The sequence below is a fragment of the Passer montanus genome, unplaced genomic scaffold (genome assembly GCF_014805655.1).
Source record: "Passer montanus isolate IOZ18808 unplaced genomic scaffold, ASM1480565v1 scaffold53, whole genome shotgun sequence".
NCBI lineage: Eukaryota > Metazoa > Chordata > Aves > Passeriformes > Passeridae > Passer > Passer montanus.
The window spans coordinates 7,122,084-7,135,049 of NW_024370263.1; the positions used below are offsets into that span (position 1 = coordinate 7,122,084).

The following is a 12,966-nucleotide window of genomic DNA, read 5'->3' on the forward strand; positions in this document are numbered from 1 at the left end:
CCCCCAGACAAATCCCCTGCTGCCTGTAAACACTGCTTTGAGTTATCAATCAGCAGGAGATCATACCAGCAGCACCAAATGGTCCCTTTGGGACACAAATCCAGTGTTTGTGAAGAAGAAAGGAGGTGGGTTTTGAAGTTTGACAGCTGTTTTGAAGCTGTGCTGCCTTTAGACTGGGTAAATACTTGCAGGGGTGGATTAGCAAAAACAGGACAGGTGTTTTGTTCAGAGATGGGTGATAAACACTAGAGATGAAAAATAGCTGTAGATCAGAAAATGGGACTTTTCTTTGCAAAGTTCTTTCTTTTCCCATCTTACCTGCTAGCTTGCCCTGAATCATGACTCTGCTCTCCTGAGTCATGTGCAGAGCTACCTTAGAGTTTGGGGCCAGACTACTCATCCTTGCTGGGTGGATGGATGAGTAAGATCTCTTGTTTGTGATGGTTGTTTCCACTGAGCAGCTCTGTAGTTCTAGTGCAGATTGATTTTTTTTTTTTTTCCTGCTGCTAGCACCTCTGGCTGAAAAGCAAATTGTTAAATTAGGGACCTCAGTGTTTAAATAGGGCCTACACAAAGTCCGTGCAAATAAATTCTTAGATGCCTTTTACACACTTGATTGGGTTTGTCTGTTTGTTCTAGGCTTAATCTTGTTTCCACTGGAATTAATAGGATGATTTGCTTTGATTTGATTTTTAAAAAGGCAGATTAGCCTACTGTCTTTGTTTTATTTTTCAACCTTAGTTTAAACCAAATATGTTTTTGTTAGTAAAAACAGCAAGAAGAGATGACATTTTGGTGAAGACATTTAAATTCTTGCTTATTTATAGTGTGCTGCAATGCTGGTTTGTTACTGTACTGATTTTAGATGCCAATAGGCAGCTTGCTTGAACTTCACAACCCAGTTTACCTGATTCTGCAGTGAGTTTCTGGTCTGTTTTCTTGCTCCACAGTGAAATGACATACATAAATAAAGACAATGAAGCCAGGTCATGGGAGATGATACAAAAAATGGTGGCTCAGAGGAGTAGGCTATTTTTTTGATCCTGGAAGCAAAGCTATGTGGTTTTGGCCAGTTGGGTGTGCTGCAGAACAACCTTAGTAATTGTTATTCTTTAGTCCTAAAAGCACTGGTGGTTCTTCTTGCCTTTGCAGTTATTCCCTGCTCCCAGCTCTCCAAGGAGAGAATTTTGAGCTCAAATCCTCTTCAGTTCACATCTGTCCATCTCCAGGCTTGGGTGTAAAGCTCTGCAGTGCTGCAGATCCCTGGTGTAGGAAATGCTTGGGGTTGTAAAAGTCCTGTAAATAAATGAGTCCTGTAAATGAACTCAAGAGCATTTTGGGCTCTGAGTTCAGAGCAGCTCTGCCTTCTCCCAGAGTCCTTTTGTTTCCAGCCTGAGATGTACCAGCTTTTGCAGGGAAATTGGTTTTAGGTATAGGCTATGACCATTCTCAGAAATTCCCTTTTGGTTCCAAAACTGAAGCAGCAAAAACTAAACGAAGGAAAAAGAAAACCAGTATTTATATGAATTGAATATTACTTTTAATTTTGGTGTTTTGAGTGGCTCTTTCAGAATCTCCTGCAGGAGCAATGGGCTTTCCTTTACAAATGCAGTAATTATGTAAACACCTGCAATGCTTTGGGCAACCTTACCAGTTCAGTTCGACACTGTTTCTGAATCCCGATTTTTGGGTGATGTTCAGCTGTAGGAGATGGCAGCTGTAGCTAGATGGCAGCGTTGTGACAGCTGAGGGTGTTCAAACAGCAGTAGGTGAATTCAGACCTGGCTCCTTTGAGCAGTGGAGTGAAAATAAGATTTACTCCTTTATTTTTATTTAATGTTTTCTGCTTTTTCTCCCGAAGCATGTGCCAGTTTTATGACTCTCCTTTTTCATTTTGAATGTTTATCTGTAATCTGTTTTCTTTCAGTGTAAATCTTGTTTCATGCTTATGAGGCTCTTAATAGTTTCACTATGACTCCTTGCATAAATGCAAAACCCATTTTTTATTTTAACATTGGCTACATTAATTTGTCACTGCAGTGAAGTGGCTTAATGAAGTAGTCTGTACATTTATTTATCCTAGCAACTTGTGCTTTAATGATGATCAGGAAGGTGGTTTAGCAGCATTTCCAACAAAAGGAAATAATACATTTCAGGCCATTATTAATATTGATGCTCTGAGCAGTGAGACATCTCACATTTGTGTTTACAAGAGATCTGTGCTGTCAGGCCTTTTGTCTCCTAGATGTTAATAGATAAGATAATTTGGACACATGGTGCTAATGTTCAGCAGCTGCTGCAGTTTGTGGCAGCTCTCAGTTCTTCACTCCTCCCATTGCCCAAATTCCCTGAAAATGAAACTGTCAAAGGGCTTCTCTTGGAAAGTCTGGCTGCTGAAAGCCTGCTGTTAAAATTAGGGTCTGCATGGAGTACTCTGCAACTGATGGCTGTGTGGAGTGGAAGGGAAGGGAGTTGTTTATTCCATGGATTAAAAGTGATGTGCAGTGGGAATTGCCGAGGTCTAATGAGAAAGGCTGAAAAGTTATGTGAGAAAATGGAGAATGCAATTGCTGCTGCTGTTAGATAGGCCTGGGATTTATTCAGTGGTACTGGAAGGGAATACTTGCTTTAATCCTGGACTACATCCTGCAAGCTATTGATTGTTGGTGTTTTTTAAGTCTTAATGTGCTGTCAGAGTTTTGCTTTTTCATTAGTGTGATCTTGTTTTTTCCTTTCTTTTTGCAGGGTACCCTCATCCAGCACCTGAAGGAGCACATTCTTCATGGCAACATGAGCAGCAGTGATGTGATCATGTACTACACAACGGCAAGTGGGGCTTCAGGCACTTTTAGAAATCCTGTAACATCTTTTTCCTGTAAAGATGGGACAACTTGTCATACAAATCCACAAGTACACTTGTTTGTGTGTTAAGTTTTTTTACTGCAAGGGATTGTTCCATCTGAGTTTAAAAAAAAAATCAGGTGAAATAATAAAATGCAGCAGGGACCTTTCTGATGAAAGGTCAAACCCATGTTAAATGTTTCTGACCTAACTGGTGAGGAAAATGGATTGATTTTAGTCTCTTAGGTGTATTGATCAAGCTGCCTCATCAATATCACCTACAAATCAGATTCCACCTTCCTGCAGGGCTAGGTCATACTCGAGATGAGAATTTGTCTGTTTTGTTTGTGAGGAGAGAAACTGCCCAGCTCCAAGCTTGATAAAGGAAAAGGGATGAACCTCATCTGTGTGGGGTTCAGTTATTTAGTGGGGGTGTTCTTCCTAATGCTGTAATCAGGAAAAATGATTCCTAAGCCTTCCTAAGTGGCTGTAGCAGTTTGAGGAGGCTGTCTTTCCTCATGAGTTCCCTTGTGAACTTTAACATGACTAGTCAGTTTGCAGTATCTCCATGGAGGGATCATGGTAATTGCCTTGTCTCTGCCTTGTCCTGGCTCCTGCTGAAAGCTGTGTGTGCAGGGAGCCATGGAATCCCCAGCTCATTAGGTGTTGGTAGGCATCACTTAGATCAACATCCATCAGGAGCAGGCAGCCTGGGACAGGTGAGAGGGTGAGCAGAGCTTCAGCCTTAGTGCTGGTGTGATCTGACAAAATCTCTGCTGTGGCTTTCACAGCAGGAGAACTTCAGGCAGGGGGAGTGGAGAGGAAGGTGGCACTTCTTGCATGAGGGCAGGGATTGAGCTGGGGTCCAGCTTCTGCCAAGATCTGCACCAGTGCATCCTTGTGGAGCTGGCTGTGGCTCCTGTGCCAGCTGACAGCACTGCTGGGGCTGCAGGGAGGGACAAACTCATGGCCTGTGCCAGCTGACAGCTCTGCTGGGGCTGCAGGGAGGGACAGACTCATGGGGGGGACAAACTCATGGCCTGTGCCAGCTGACAGCACTGCTGGGGCTGCAGGGAGGGACAGACTCATGGTCTGTGCCAGCTGAGAGCTCTGCTGGGGCTGCAGGCAGGGACAAACTCATGGAGGTTTCTTCTCTGCTCCAGACTGGCTGGATGATGTGGAACTGGCTGGTGACTGCGCTTGCTACAGGAGCTTCAGTGGTCCTGTATGATGGATCTCCTCTCATTCCTTCCCCAAATGTGCTCTGGGACCTGACTGACAGACTAGGGTATGTATGCAGGGCTACATCAAGGTGGTGGCGTTGGCTCCTGTCACCCTGGAGGTGCTGTTCCCCTGGGCAGGAGCTCGTGCACAGCATGACACAGTTTATCTTTTGGCTCAGCCCTGGGTGGAACTGCTTTTTAAAATTTGTACTAAAACATTTTCTGAGAGAGGAGGAGAGACAAAGAGCTGATTGTTTCAAATTGGAGTCAGGTATTAGAATTCCAGGCAAACAAAGACTTTTGGTTCAATACTTTTCAAGAGCAGCCTTTTCAAAAGGCAGTAATTGGGAGCAATCTGAAGAGTAATTTCTCAGCACACTCAGAACTTAGTAAATAAGAGCTCTTTTTTTCAAGCAGCTCAACCTAAGATTTTAATATAGAACTTTGACTTAAAGACATAAATTGACTGGAAAGGCTCAGCAGGGCTGCTTATATTTTCATATTTTGCTTTTTAACCTATAATGCCTAATTCATACTGATAAGCTGTTCAGTAATTGTTTCATGCCATTTTTTGTGCCTGAAAATGCTCACAGCACCCTTTCTTGAAGCTTAGAGAAATGGCAGGTAGCAGATAAACAGCTCTAAAGCCCTGTGATTGCATTTAGCTTTGTACACTTTGTTAAACTTCGATTTTTTTTTTTAATTTATTTTGTAACTTTCCTACTTTGCCAGCTACATGTAAGGAGTAAATTTGAATTTTATTACCAGTGAAACAAGTGTCATTTTTAATTGATAATTAAAATTGTTTGTGGTGGAAAGTGGATGACAAAAGATTCACTTTCTGGCTCTGCATGATTAATAATTTAAACTTTAGTGTCTTTTGTGACATGTAATATTTAAAGACTGACATTTTGTCTCTGGCTATTACAACTGAAGCTTAATGCCAAGTCAGAATGCTTCCAGTAAAACAAAAACACAAAAGAAACCCACAAACTTCAGCCATGCTTCACCCCCAAAGAAACCCTGGTAGAACAACAGGCAAAAAAAAATGAGAATTGAGAAACAACCCAGCTTATTTTTAAGCATTGTCTCCGCATGCCAAAAGCAAGTGAAGATAAATGTGTCTGCATGTCTCACTTTTGTAATCTGGCGCTAAAAGCGGTGGCCATCTGGGTGGTACTTCATCATGCAGTCTGTTCCCAGCTCACTCATATGTTAAATATGTTAAAAAAAAAGGCTCCAACATGTGAAGATTACCTTCTCCTCTGAAGATGCACCACTCTTTCCTGCAGAGAGCATATTCTCAGGGGATCATCGGGATATCTCATCCTGCGTGGCAGGAATGACTCAAGTGGCCATCCATTAGTGATCTGTGCAGGGGGATTGGTGCTTGGTGACTAAATGCAGCTCTGTAGCATTTGGAAGGAAATAAAGGGAGATTTGGCTCTACATGTGCTGTAGAGGAAGTGTCAAAGAGCTTAAAATAGAGAAGCATTTTGTATTCTAATGTAAAATAAGCACTGGTTTGAGGCATGGAAGGAAAGTGAGATGTTACACAAGAGTAAAAATAGTTCATAGGATTGGCACAGAGGGGAGCTGAGAGCACTGGGCTGGGGGCTCTCCTGCTGGAAGGTTCCCTGCTCATGGCAGGGTTTGGAACTGGATGATCTCTAAGGCTCCCTCCAGTCCAAACCATGCTGTGTGCCCTTCCCAGGTGCCTGGTGAATTGTTCTGTGCACTGATGTTTGTGCAAGGAGCCTGTTCCTACCTGAGGGGAGTCTCCACCAGCATGGCAAAGGAGGAGCTCCCCTTTTGGCAGGGTTGAAATATCCTCTCTCCTTGCCTGGAACAGTGTCCATCCTGCCTTGGGAGTCAAAGGCAGCCTAGCAGGACCTTGTTTAAGCTCTGCTGGTGTTGGTATTGGCCATGCTCTGTGCTGTGTCCCTTATCCTCACCTAGCTCTGCATTTTCTTGAGGGAGTTTATTGCTGTAATGCAAAATGAATCAGCAGAAGCCAGGTAAGAGGATTTCCTGAGTGTCAGCAGGAGCATTAAACTGGCACTGCCATTGACAGATGGAAGAAACAGAGCTTTTGTTTCAAGTTTTAATTACACTGAAGAGCTCTAAATACCCTTTGCAAGGGCAGGATGGAATTGTTCAGCTGGGCCAAATTTCCTGATCATTTAGGCATGGTAGCTCAGGCTTTCACCCCTGGAAGCTGAACAGGGATCTCCAGAAAATCACTGGTTGCTGTCCCAGAGTAAAGTAATTATTGTCAAACTGTGCCCTGAAATGGCAAAGTGTTCCTGTGTAAGACTGTACCAAGGCACCCTTGGAAAATTCTGGCCCATTAATAAAGTAAACATGCTAACATTTTGTGATGTCTTTGGAGTGTTCTGCAGCTACAAATTCCTGTAAATGTAAGTGAATGTCTCTGTGAGATGGGAGAGCTTTGCTTAATATTTAAAGATAGAGTTAAAAGTTTCAAAGCTGCAGAGATGACATTTGATCTGACTGATTTTGATAGTTCAAAAGGATGTGCCTTGCACTTGGAAAGCTCTGAGAGGCTGCATTGTTTGTCTAATCCACGTACAGAGTGTGTAACAGCTCTGCTCACTGCAGTGGGAATTGCAGGTCTTTAGAATCTTAGCATATTTAAATATGCAAAACATGTAAACTTCTTTTCCCTCTAGGATCACCATCCTTGGAACGGGTGCAAAGTGGCTGGCTGTGCTAGAAGAGAAAAATTTAAAACCATGTAAGCTTCAAAAAGCTGGTGAATCCCTTCTGTCCTCCCTCCTACCTTTCCTTTCCTGGTTCTGGCTCCCTGTCTTGTCACAGCCCTTTATGTAATTATTCTGGATTGTAGTGGCAAACAGTTCCAAACACTTGGAAAAATTCTGCCTTAACCTGTGTTGCTTTTCTCCTTTTTAAGGTGAAACACACAATCTCCAAACACTCCACACTATCCTGTCTACAGGATCCCCTCTCAAATCTCAAAGCTATGAGTATGTCTACAAACACATAAAAAGCAGTGTCCTCCTGGGATCCATTTCAGGTGAGGCTTTTATGCTGCAGCATCTCAGGAATTCTCTGACTGCCTCTGCAGCTCCTTCCTGCCTGTTTGGGAAGCTTTGGATCATTTGGGATTGGTTGTAGTTAAACTGGAATGAGCTGTCTCTTTAGTGCTGAGGTTTTTCTGCATAATTCACTGTGCCATAATGAAACTCAGGCACTCCAAAGTGTTTTTGGTGGTTGTTTTGGATTTTAAGTATGATCATTTATTTTGACTGGCTGTCCTTAGGGGTGGCAGGGTGAGATCAAGCAAAGACTCTATTAACCTACAGAACACACTGTTCTGCATATAGCTGACTTTAGCAGAAAATACCTCTTGGAGAGTTCCCATTTCAGTTCTTTTGTGCCAAGTAATTGGCACTGCAGATGGATTTTTTTTTTTTTGTGGATTATATAATTAGAGAAATATCAAGCCCCCATGCTGTGCAGTTTGTTGTGAGCAGTGCTGGCTGAGACAACTTCTGCTCATGTAAGGTCCACCACAGCCCTCCTCATTTTGCTTTGTAACAAGGACTGACTTTTTCAAAGAGCTTTTCAACTCAGTTTGATTTTTAAAATGTGACTATTCTGCACCTGAAGTTGTCTCAGACTCTGGGCTCAGTAAGAGTAGTGCTGAATCTAGAACTTGCTACTACAGACATTAATAGACTCAAATGCAGAAGCCTATTTTTGAGAAAAGATAACATGATTGATTTGTGTCTTAATTCTCTTCCATAAAGTCCTAGGAACACTATAAATATTCCAGTTAAGTAAGCACTTTGACAGTATCTATTTTTCTTAAGATAACTGTTCATCCTGGAGGCCTGGCTCCCCTCCTCCCATGCTGATAAGGTATAAAAGCTGAGTAAATGTGCAGTGGAATAGCCTGACTGGTTACTTTAAACTAATGAAAACAAACAAGAAAACATTTCTAAGTAATTCTGTAAATATCTGAAGGCTGGTAAGCAGGCCTTGTTTGTTTTCTCTCTCCTATAAATGGATATTTCCTTAAATGGGATTAAAGAGACTGAGGAAAGGAGAAAAGCTATGCCTTAAGGGATAGCTCTGCATGAAAGGCATACACATATAACAAGATATATAAAGTAAGGAAGAAAACCTTTTAATAAAAGTCACAACATGCTGGATAATGCTGTTTGTTCTATGCTGCTTAGTGTGGATCAGGAGCCTTTGGCAGAGGTTGGCAGTTGGCTGTTCCAGTGTTCCTGTGCAGTTTTCTGGTTGGCTTTTCCCAGAAAATATTGTATATTCTAAATGGATTTCTTTTATTGTAGGTGGAACAGATATAATTTCATGTTTCATGGGTCACAATGTTACAGTTCCTGTTTACAAAGGAGAAATTCAGGCTAGAAATCTTGGAATGGCTGTGGAAGCATGGAATGATGAAGGTAACTGTGATCCTAAATACTGTGAAAATACAGTGGCAAGGTGATCTTAACTTTAACAACAAGTAGTAAGTGTAGATGCTCTTTGCTTTGTTACTGTTATTTACAGAAGGGAAATGTGGAAAATACCTCTTTTTTTGTCTACAGGAAAGCCAGTTTGGGGTGAAAGTGGAGAGCTGGTTTGCACCAAGCCCATTCCCTGCCAGCCCACACACTTCTGGAATGATGAGAATGGAAGCAAGTACAGAAAGGCTTATTTTTCCAAATTCCCAGGTATGGCATGAAGGCCTTTGGAGGGTGCAGACTGAAGGCACAGGTTTATTTGCTGCTGCCCAGTGACAGCCACTGGTGCAGCTTTGAGTCTCAATTTCCAGGGTGGGCTATGACATTTCATAACACCTCACTGTGTTTTCTCGTGCTTTTTTGTGACTAGAGATGCAAATAAAAGCAGTGAGAATCTCTGCAAAGCTCCAATCCAGGCTGGCTGCTGCTCTCCTTGGGCAGCTCTGCCTGTCCCAGGCTGCAGTGCTTGGCACAGATGTGAGCTGGAAGGGCTGCACAGGGCAGGCAGCAGTCAGCTCTTAGTGAGTGCTGCTCTCTGCCAGGCTGCTCCTCCTGCCTGGAGGGGTCAGTCCCAAGGGAAAAGTGCTGACCTGCTGCCTCATTAGCATGAGGATTAAATATATATTAAATACATGCTGCCTCAGACATGCAGCCTTAGCCTTCTGCAGGGTAAAGTGGACCAGAGGCTTTTCTTAGAAATTGTGGAGGACTCTGCTCATCCTCATGTGGCACAGCAATGCCAAAACCCCTGGTGCCCAGGAATTTTTTAAGAGCAGGATGTCCAGCTGCTTTTTTTTGGGTGTGGAAACTTTTTTTTTTTAATAAATAGCAACAGTACAGAGTGGATTCACAGGAAAAGTCAGGATGTGCAGCAGGAGATAATGACACAGGAAAACTGAGGAATGTGAGAGTTACAGGCTGCGTGTAAGCCTGACAGCAGAAAATAGAAAAGAAAATAATCTGTGTGACAGTTTTAAGACTGAAAACACTGAGGTTCTGTCTGGACCCCTTTTCTGTCTTTCCTTGTAAATAGGCTTGAGATAGCAACAATTAAGTTGGAAAATGGTCTTATGTGCAAATAATTGAGGTTTGTGTTTCTCCTCAGAAAAACTTGAATAGGATTGGGTTGTACTTGGGGTTTTGGCAGGCTGCTGTGGCAGTAGCAATCTTAAATAAAACTGAAAAGTCAAACCTGATTTTGCATTAAGACAAAGAACAGTAAGCACAAAAGCTCTCTAGGGAATTGTTGATACCTGTTACACAAGCCCAGAAAGCTTCTTGTACAGAAGTGTGTATCATAAAAAAAGGATCAAGAAAGACAATGAATGGAGGTGGGAATGTTGTTACTTCTGTGGAAGATACTTCCAGTAATTCAAAATGAGGTGTTCAGAGCAGCTGGTTTTGTAAGGAATGCTGTGTAGTCATGCAAGGAAGCCATCAGATGATAAGCTGGGGTCTGATCTGATTTCTGAGCTGCTCCTGGCTGTTCTTGCAGTCACTGTGGTGGGGATTGTTGGTGTAGCTCAGTGCTGTTACCCTGGCTGGGGGACAATATCAGCTGTATTTCTGTTCATTCACTCAGTTCATGCCAGCTGAGTTGCACGATGTGACTGGATGAGGAAATCCTGCTTAACCTTTGCCATTCCCCTCCAGGTGTCTGGGCCCACGGTGATTACTGCAAAATCAACCCCAAGACTGGAGGAATTGTCATGCTGGGTCGCAGGTACAGTGTTCTGGTGGAGTGCTTGGAGGAAAAAAGTGTTCAAATCTGCTCTCTTCACCCAGGAGTAAAATGCACATGATTCTGCCACCCTTGTTAGCTTTATATTAATTTTATTTACTCTCATATTATGGGTTTCAACCCTTAAATTAATTAGAGCAGCTGGATTTGAGGGAAGGGAGCTCATTTTGAGGTTCACTTTGGTATTTATGAACACAAGACTGGACATGGTTTTGTTCCATGGTTCATAATGGTCCCAGGAGTTGGGATTGAGAGTGCAGCACATTCAAGGTGCTGAACTGGGGAACTTTTGTGGTCTTGGCTTTGCCACCACCTTGTTTTACAGCAACACTTCCTCACAGAAGGGCAGGTATTAAGTTGTGCCTGTGTCGGTGCTCACAGACATCCAGGATCACAACTGAGGCTGAATTTACTGTTTGCATTTCAAAGTTGCTGTTTGAAACAAAATTGAGTGAATTAATAATGTTGCTGTTCTCTGAACAGATTCATTCTAATGAGTAAAGTGTCTTTTTGACTGAAATTCTCTTAAAATTCTGTTTCTAATGTGGTTTTGCTTTCATTAGAGTGACTTGCTTAATTGCATCAATTTTTCCTCTTGATCAAGCTGTAATCACACTTTAATGTTTCTTTTTCTTTCTGATTTTTCAGTGATGGTACATTAAATCCAAATGGAGTAAGATTTGGAAGTTCTGAAATCTATAACATAGGTATGAAATCAACTTTCCACCTCTGCCAGCTATGACATTGTTGCATTAAATCTGAAATTTAAGCATTAAAAAGCTGTTTAGAACGATTAAGAAAAAACTTGCTGTTTTTCAAATGAGACAGTACAGAGTATGTTAGTATCAGTAAAATGTGATTTTGTAGAATTGAAACTGGTTGCTTTCCTGAAGTATCTGTAGGGTGGGATGTGACTCATTGGGACATACAAAAGCAACATTTTATGAAGCAGGTTTTTTCTTTTCCCCCTGACCTATCAGGCTTTTCTTCCCTTCAAGGCAAGCTCTTGACACTGGTTTTTTTTGTACCTTTCCTTATAATTAGAAGTAGTTCTTTAGCTTGTGCTTTGTATTTCAAAGACTGTTGTGACAGGGGGGAAACTGTCCCTGTCTGAGACTCAGGGCGAGACTCAGGGACCTGCTGCCTCCTTGCTCTTGTGTCACCAGGACTTTGTCCCCTGTGTGTGCTGCAGTGGGGAAAGCCAGAGAAAACAGCTTTTCTGTCGCAAAAGTAACAGTAAACTTTTGTATGGACCTCAGTGGTCCTTAAACCTGGATTTTCACATAAGAGCTGAAACTGTAGAGCAGGCAGAGTGAAGCCTAACCCAGGCAGAGGGTGCCTGTTTCCCTTTGCCCACGCAGGGGAGGTGATGTTTGTATTCCATAATAACCAAAACCGCGTGTCCAGAACGCTCCGCAAAGCCCAGCTGTGGCAGTCGCATTTTCTGGAAAAATCCCTTCTCCCAGGATTTTCTCCTGGGAAAAAGAGAAGCCTCAGAGAAAAAGGAAAACAAATTCTTATCTCATTTGCTTCTCCTGTGTTGTGCTCACATGTGGAATGTGCTTGGAGATTGTTCCACTGGTTTCATGTGAGTTGTTTTGACTCGCTGGCCAATCAGTGCTGAGCTGTGTCAGGACTCTGGAGAGAGTCATGAGTTTTCATTATTATGTTTTTAGCCCTCTGTAAGTATCTTTTCTGTATTCTTTAGTATAGTTTAGTATAGTACTCTTTAATATAATAAATTCTCCTTCTGAGAACGCGGAGTCAGATTCATCCTTCCTCCCTTCACCGGGGCACCCCGCGATACAACGCCCAGCTCTAACAAAGATCCCATTTGCAGTGGAAGCCTTCGAGGAGGTGTCTGACAGCCTGTGCGTGCCCCAGTACAACAAGGACGGCGAGGAGAGGGTGATCCTGTTCCTGAAGATGGCCTCCAGCCACGCCTTCAGCCGCAGCCTGGTGAAGCGCATCCAGGACGCCATCCGCGCCGCGCTCTCCGCCAGGCACGTCCCCAGCCTCATCCTGGAGACCAAAGGCATCCCGGTATGTCAGGGAAAAGGCTGCCTGCTGTTTTCTTTGTCACCTTGAATAGTAATTAAGGGAGCAGTTGTCACTGCTCTTCAAACCCACGTACGTGGAAATTTTAGCATCTCAAAAGTGTATTCGAGCTTTATAAATAGTTTGGCTATGTTGCCTAGCAACAGCTTTTCATCTCCTCTTCAGCTAAGCATGGTTTTTGTTTTTTAAATGGGTTGCTTTTTCTCAATAGTGTGTTCTTAAACCTCTTAAGAGAAAATATTAAAAAGGTCATTTAACTTTAGCTTTTCTGGCTATCCATAAGCATATTTTGTTTTTGTTTTCTTGTTAGGAGTGACTTTCTTAGGAAGGCTGAGAGCACTCAGCAAATTCAGAAGATCATCTTGTAAACCATTTCACTTTTACATCTGTTTAGCCACTTAAATGGAGCTCTATCACTGTCTTAACTGTAACAGTAATTAAAATGAAATTGTTGTGCTTGTTCAGGGGGAGAAATGTGTGCAGCTGAAGGTTCTTCATGCTCAGTCTGCTGAAGCTGTTCTGCTGGAGCTCTTTGTGTGAGCCCTTTAGTTGGAATATCTGGTTTCCAGCCCTCTCTGATGTT

At 42.6% G+C, this 12,966-nt stretch overlaps 1 protein-coding gene across 1 annotated transcript in view; it reads left to right on the forward strand.

The window, feature by feature from the left end:
* Nucleotides 1-12,966, forward strand: part of AACS (acetoacetyl-CoA synthetase) — a 36,121-nt gene that overhangs the window by 19,927 nt on the left and 3,228 nt on the right. The window contains exons 9-17 of the mRNA XM_039724720.1: nt 2,746-2,826; nt 4,005-4,129; nt 6,758-6,822; nt 7,000-7,122; nt 8,411-8,524; nt 8,669-8,794; nt 10,238-10,307; nt 10,974-11,032; nt 12,166-12,368. Coding sequence (XP_039580654.1) covers nt 2,746-2,826; nt 4,005-4,129; nt 6,758-6,822; nt 7,000-7,122; nt 8,411-8,524; nt 8,669-8,794; nt 10,238-10,307; nt 10,974-11,032; nt 12,166-12,368 — 966 coding nt within the window. The remainder of the gene's footprint in view (nt 1-2,745; nt 2,827-4,004; nt 4,130-6,757; nt 6,823-6,999; nt 7,123-8,410; nt 8,525-8,668; nt 8,795-10,237; nt 10,308-10,973; nt 11,033-12,165; nt 12,369-12,966) is intronic.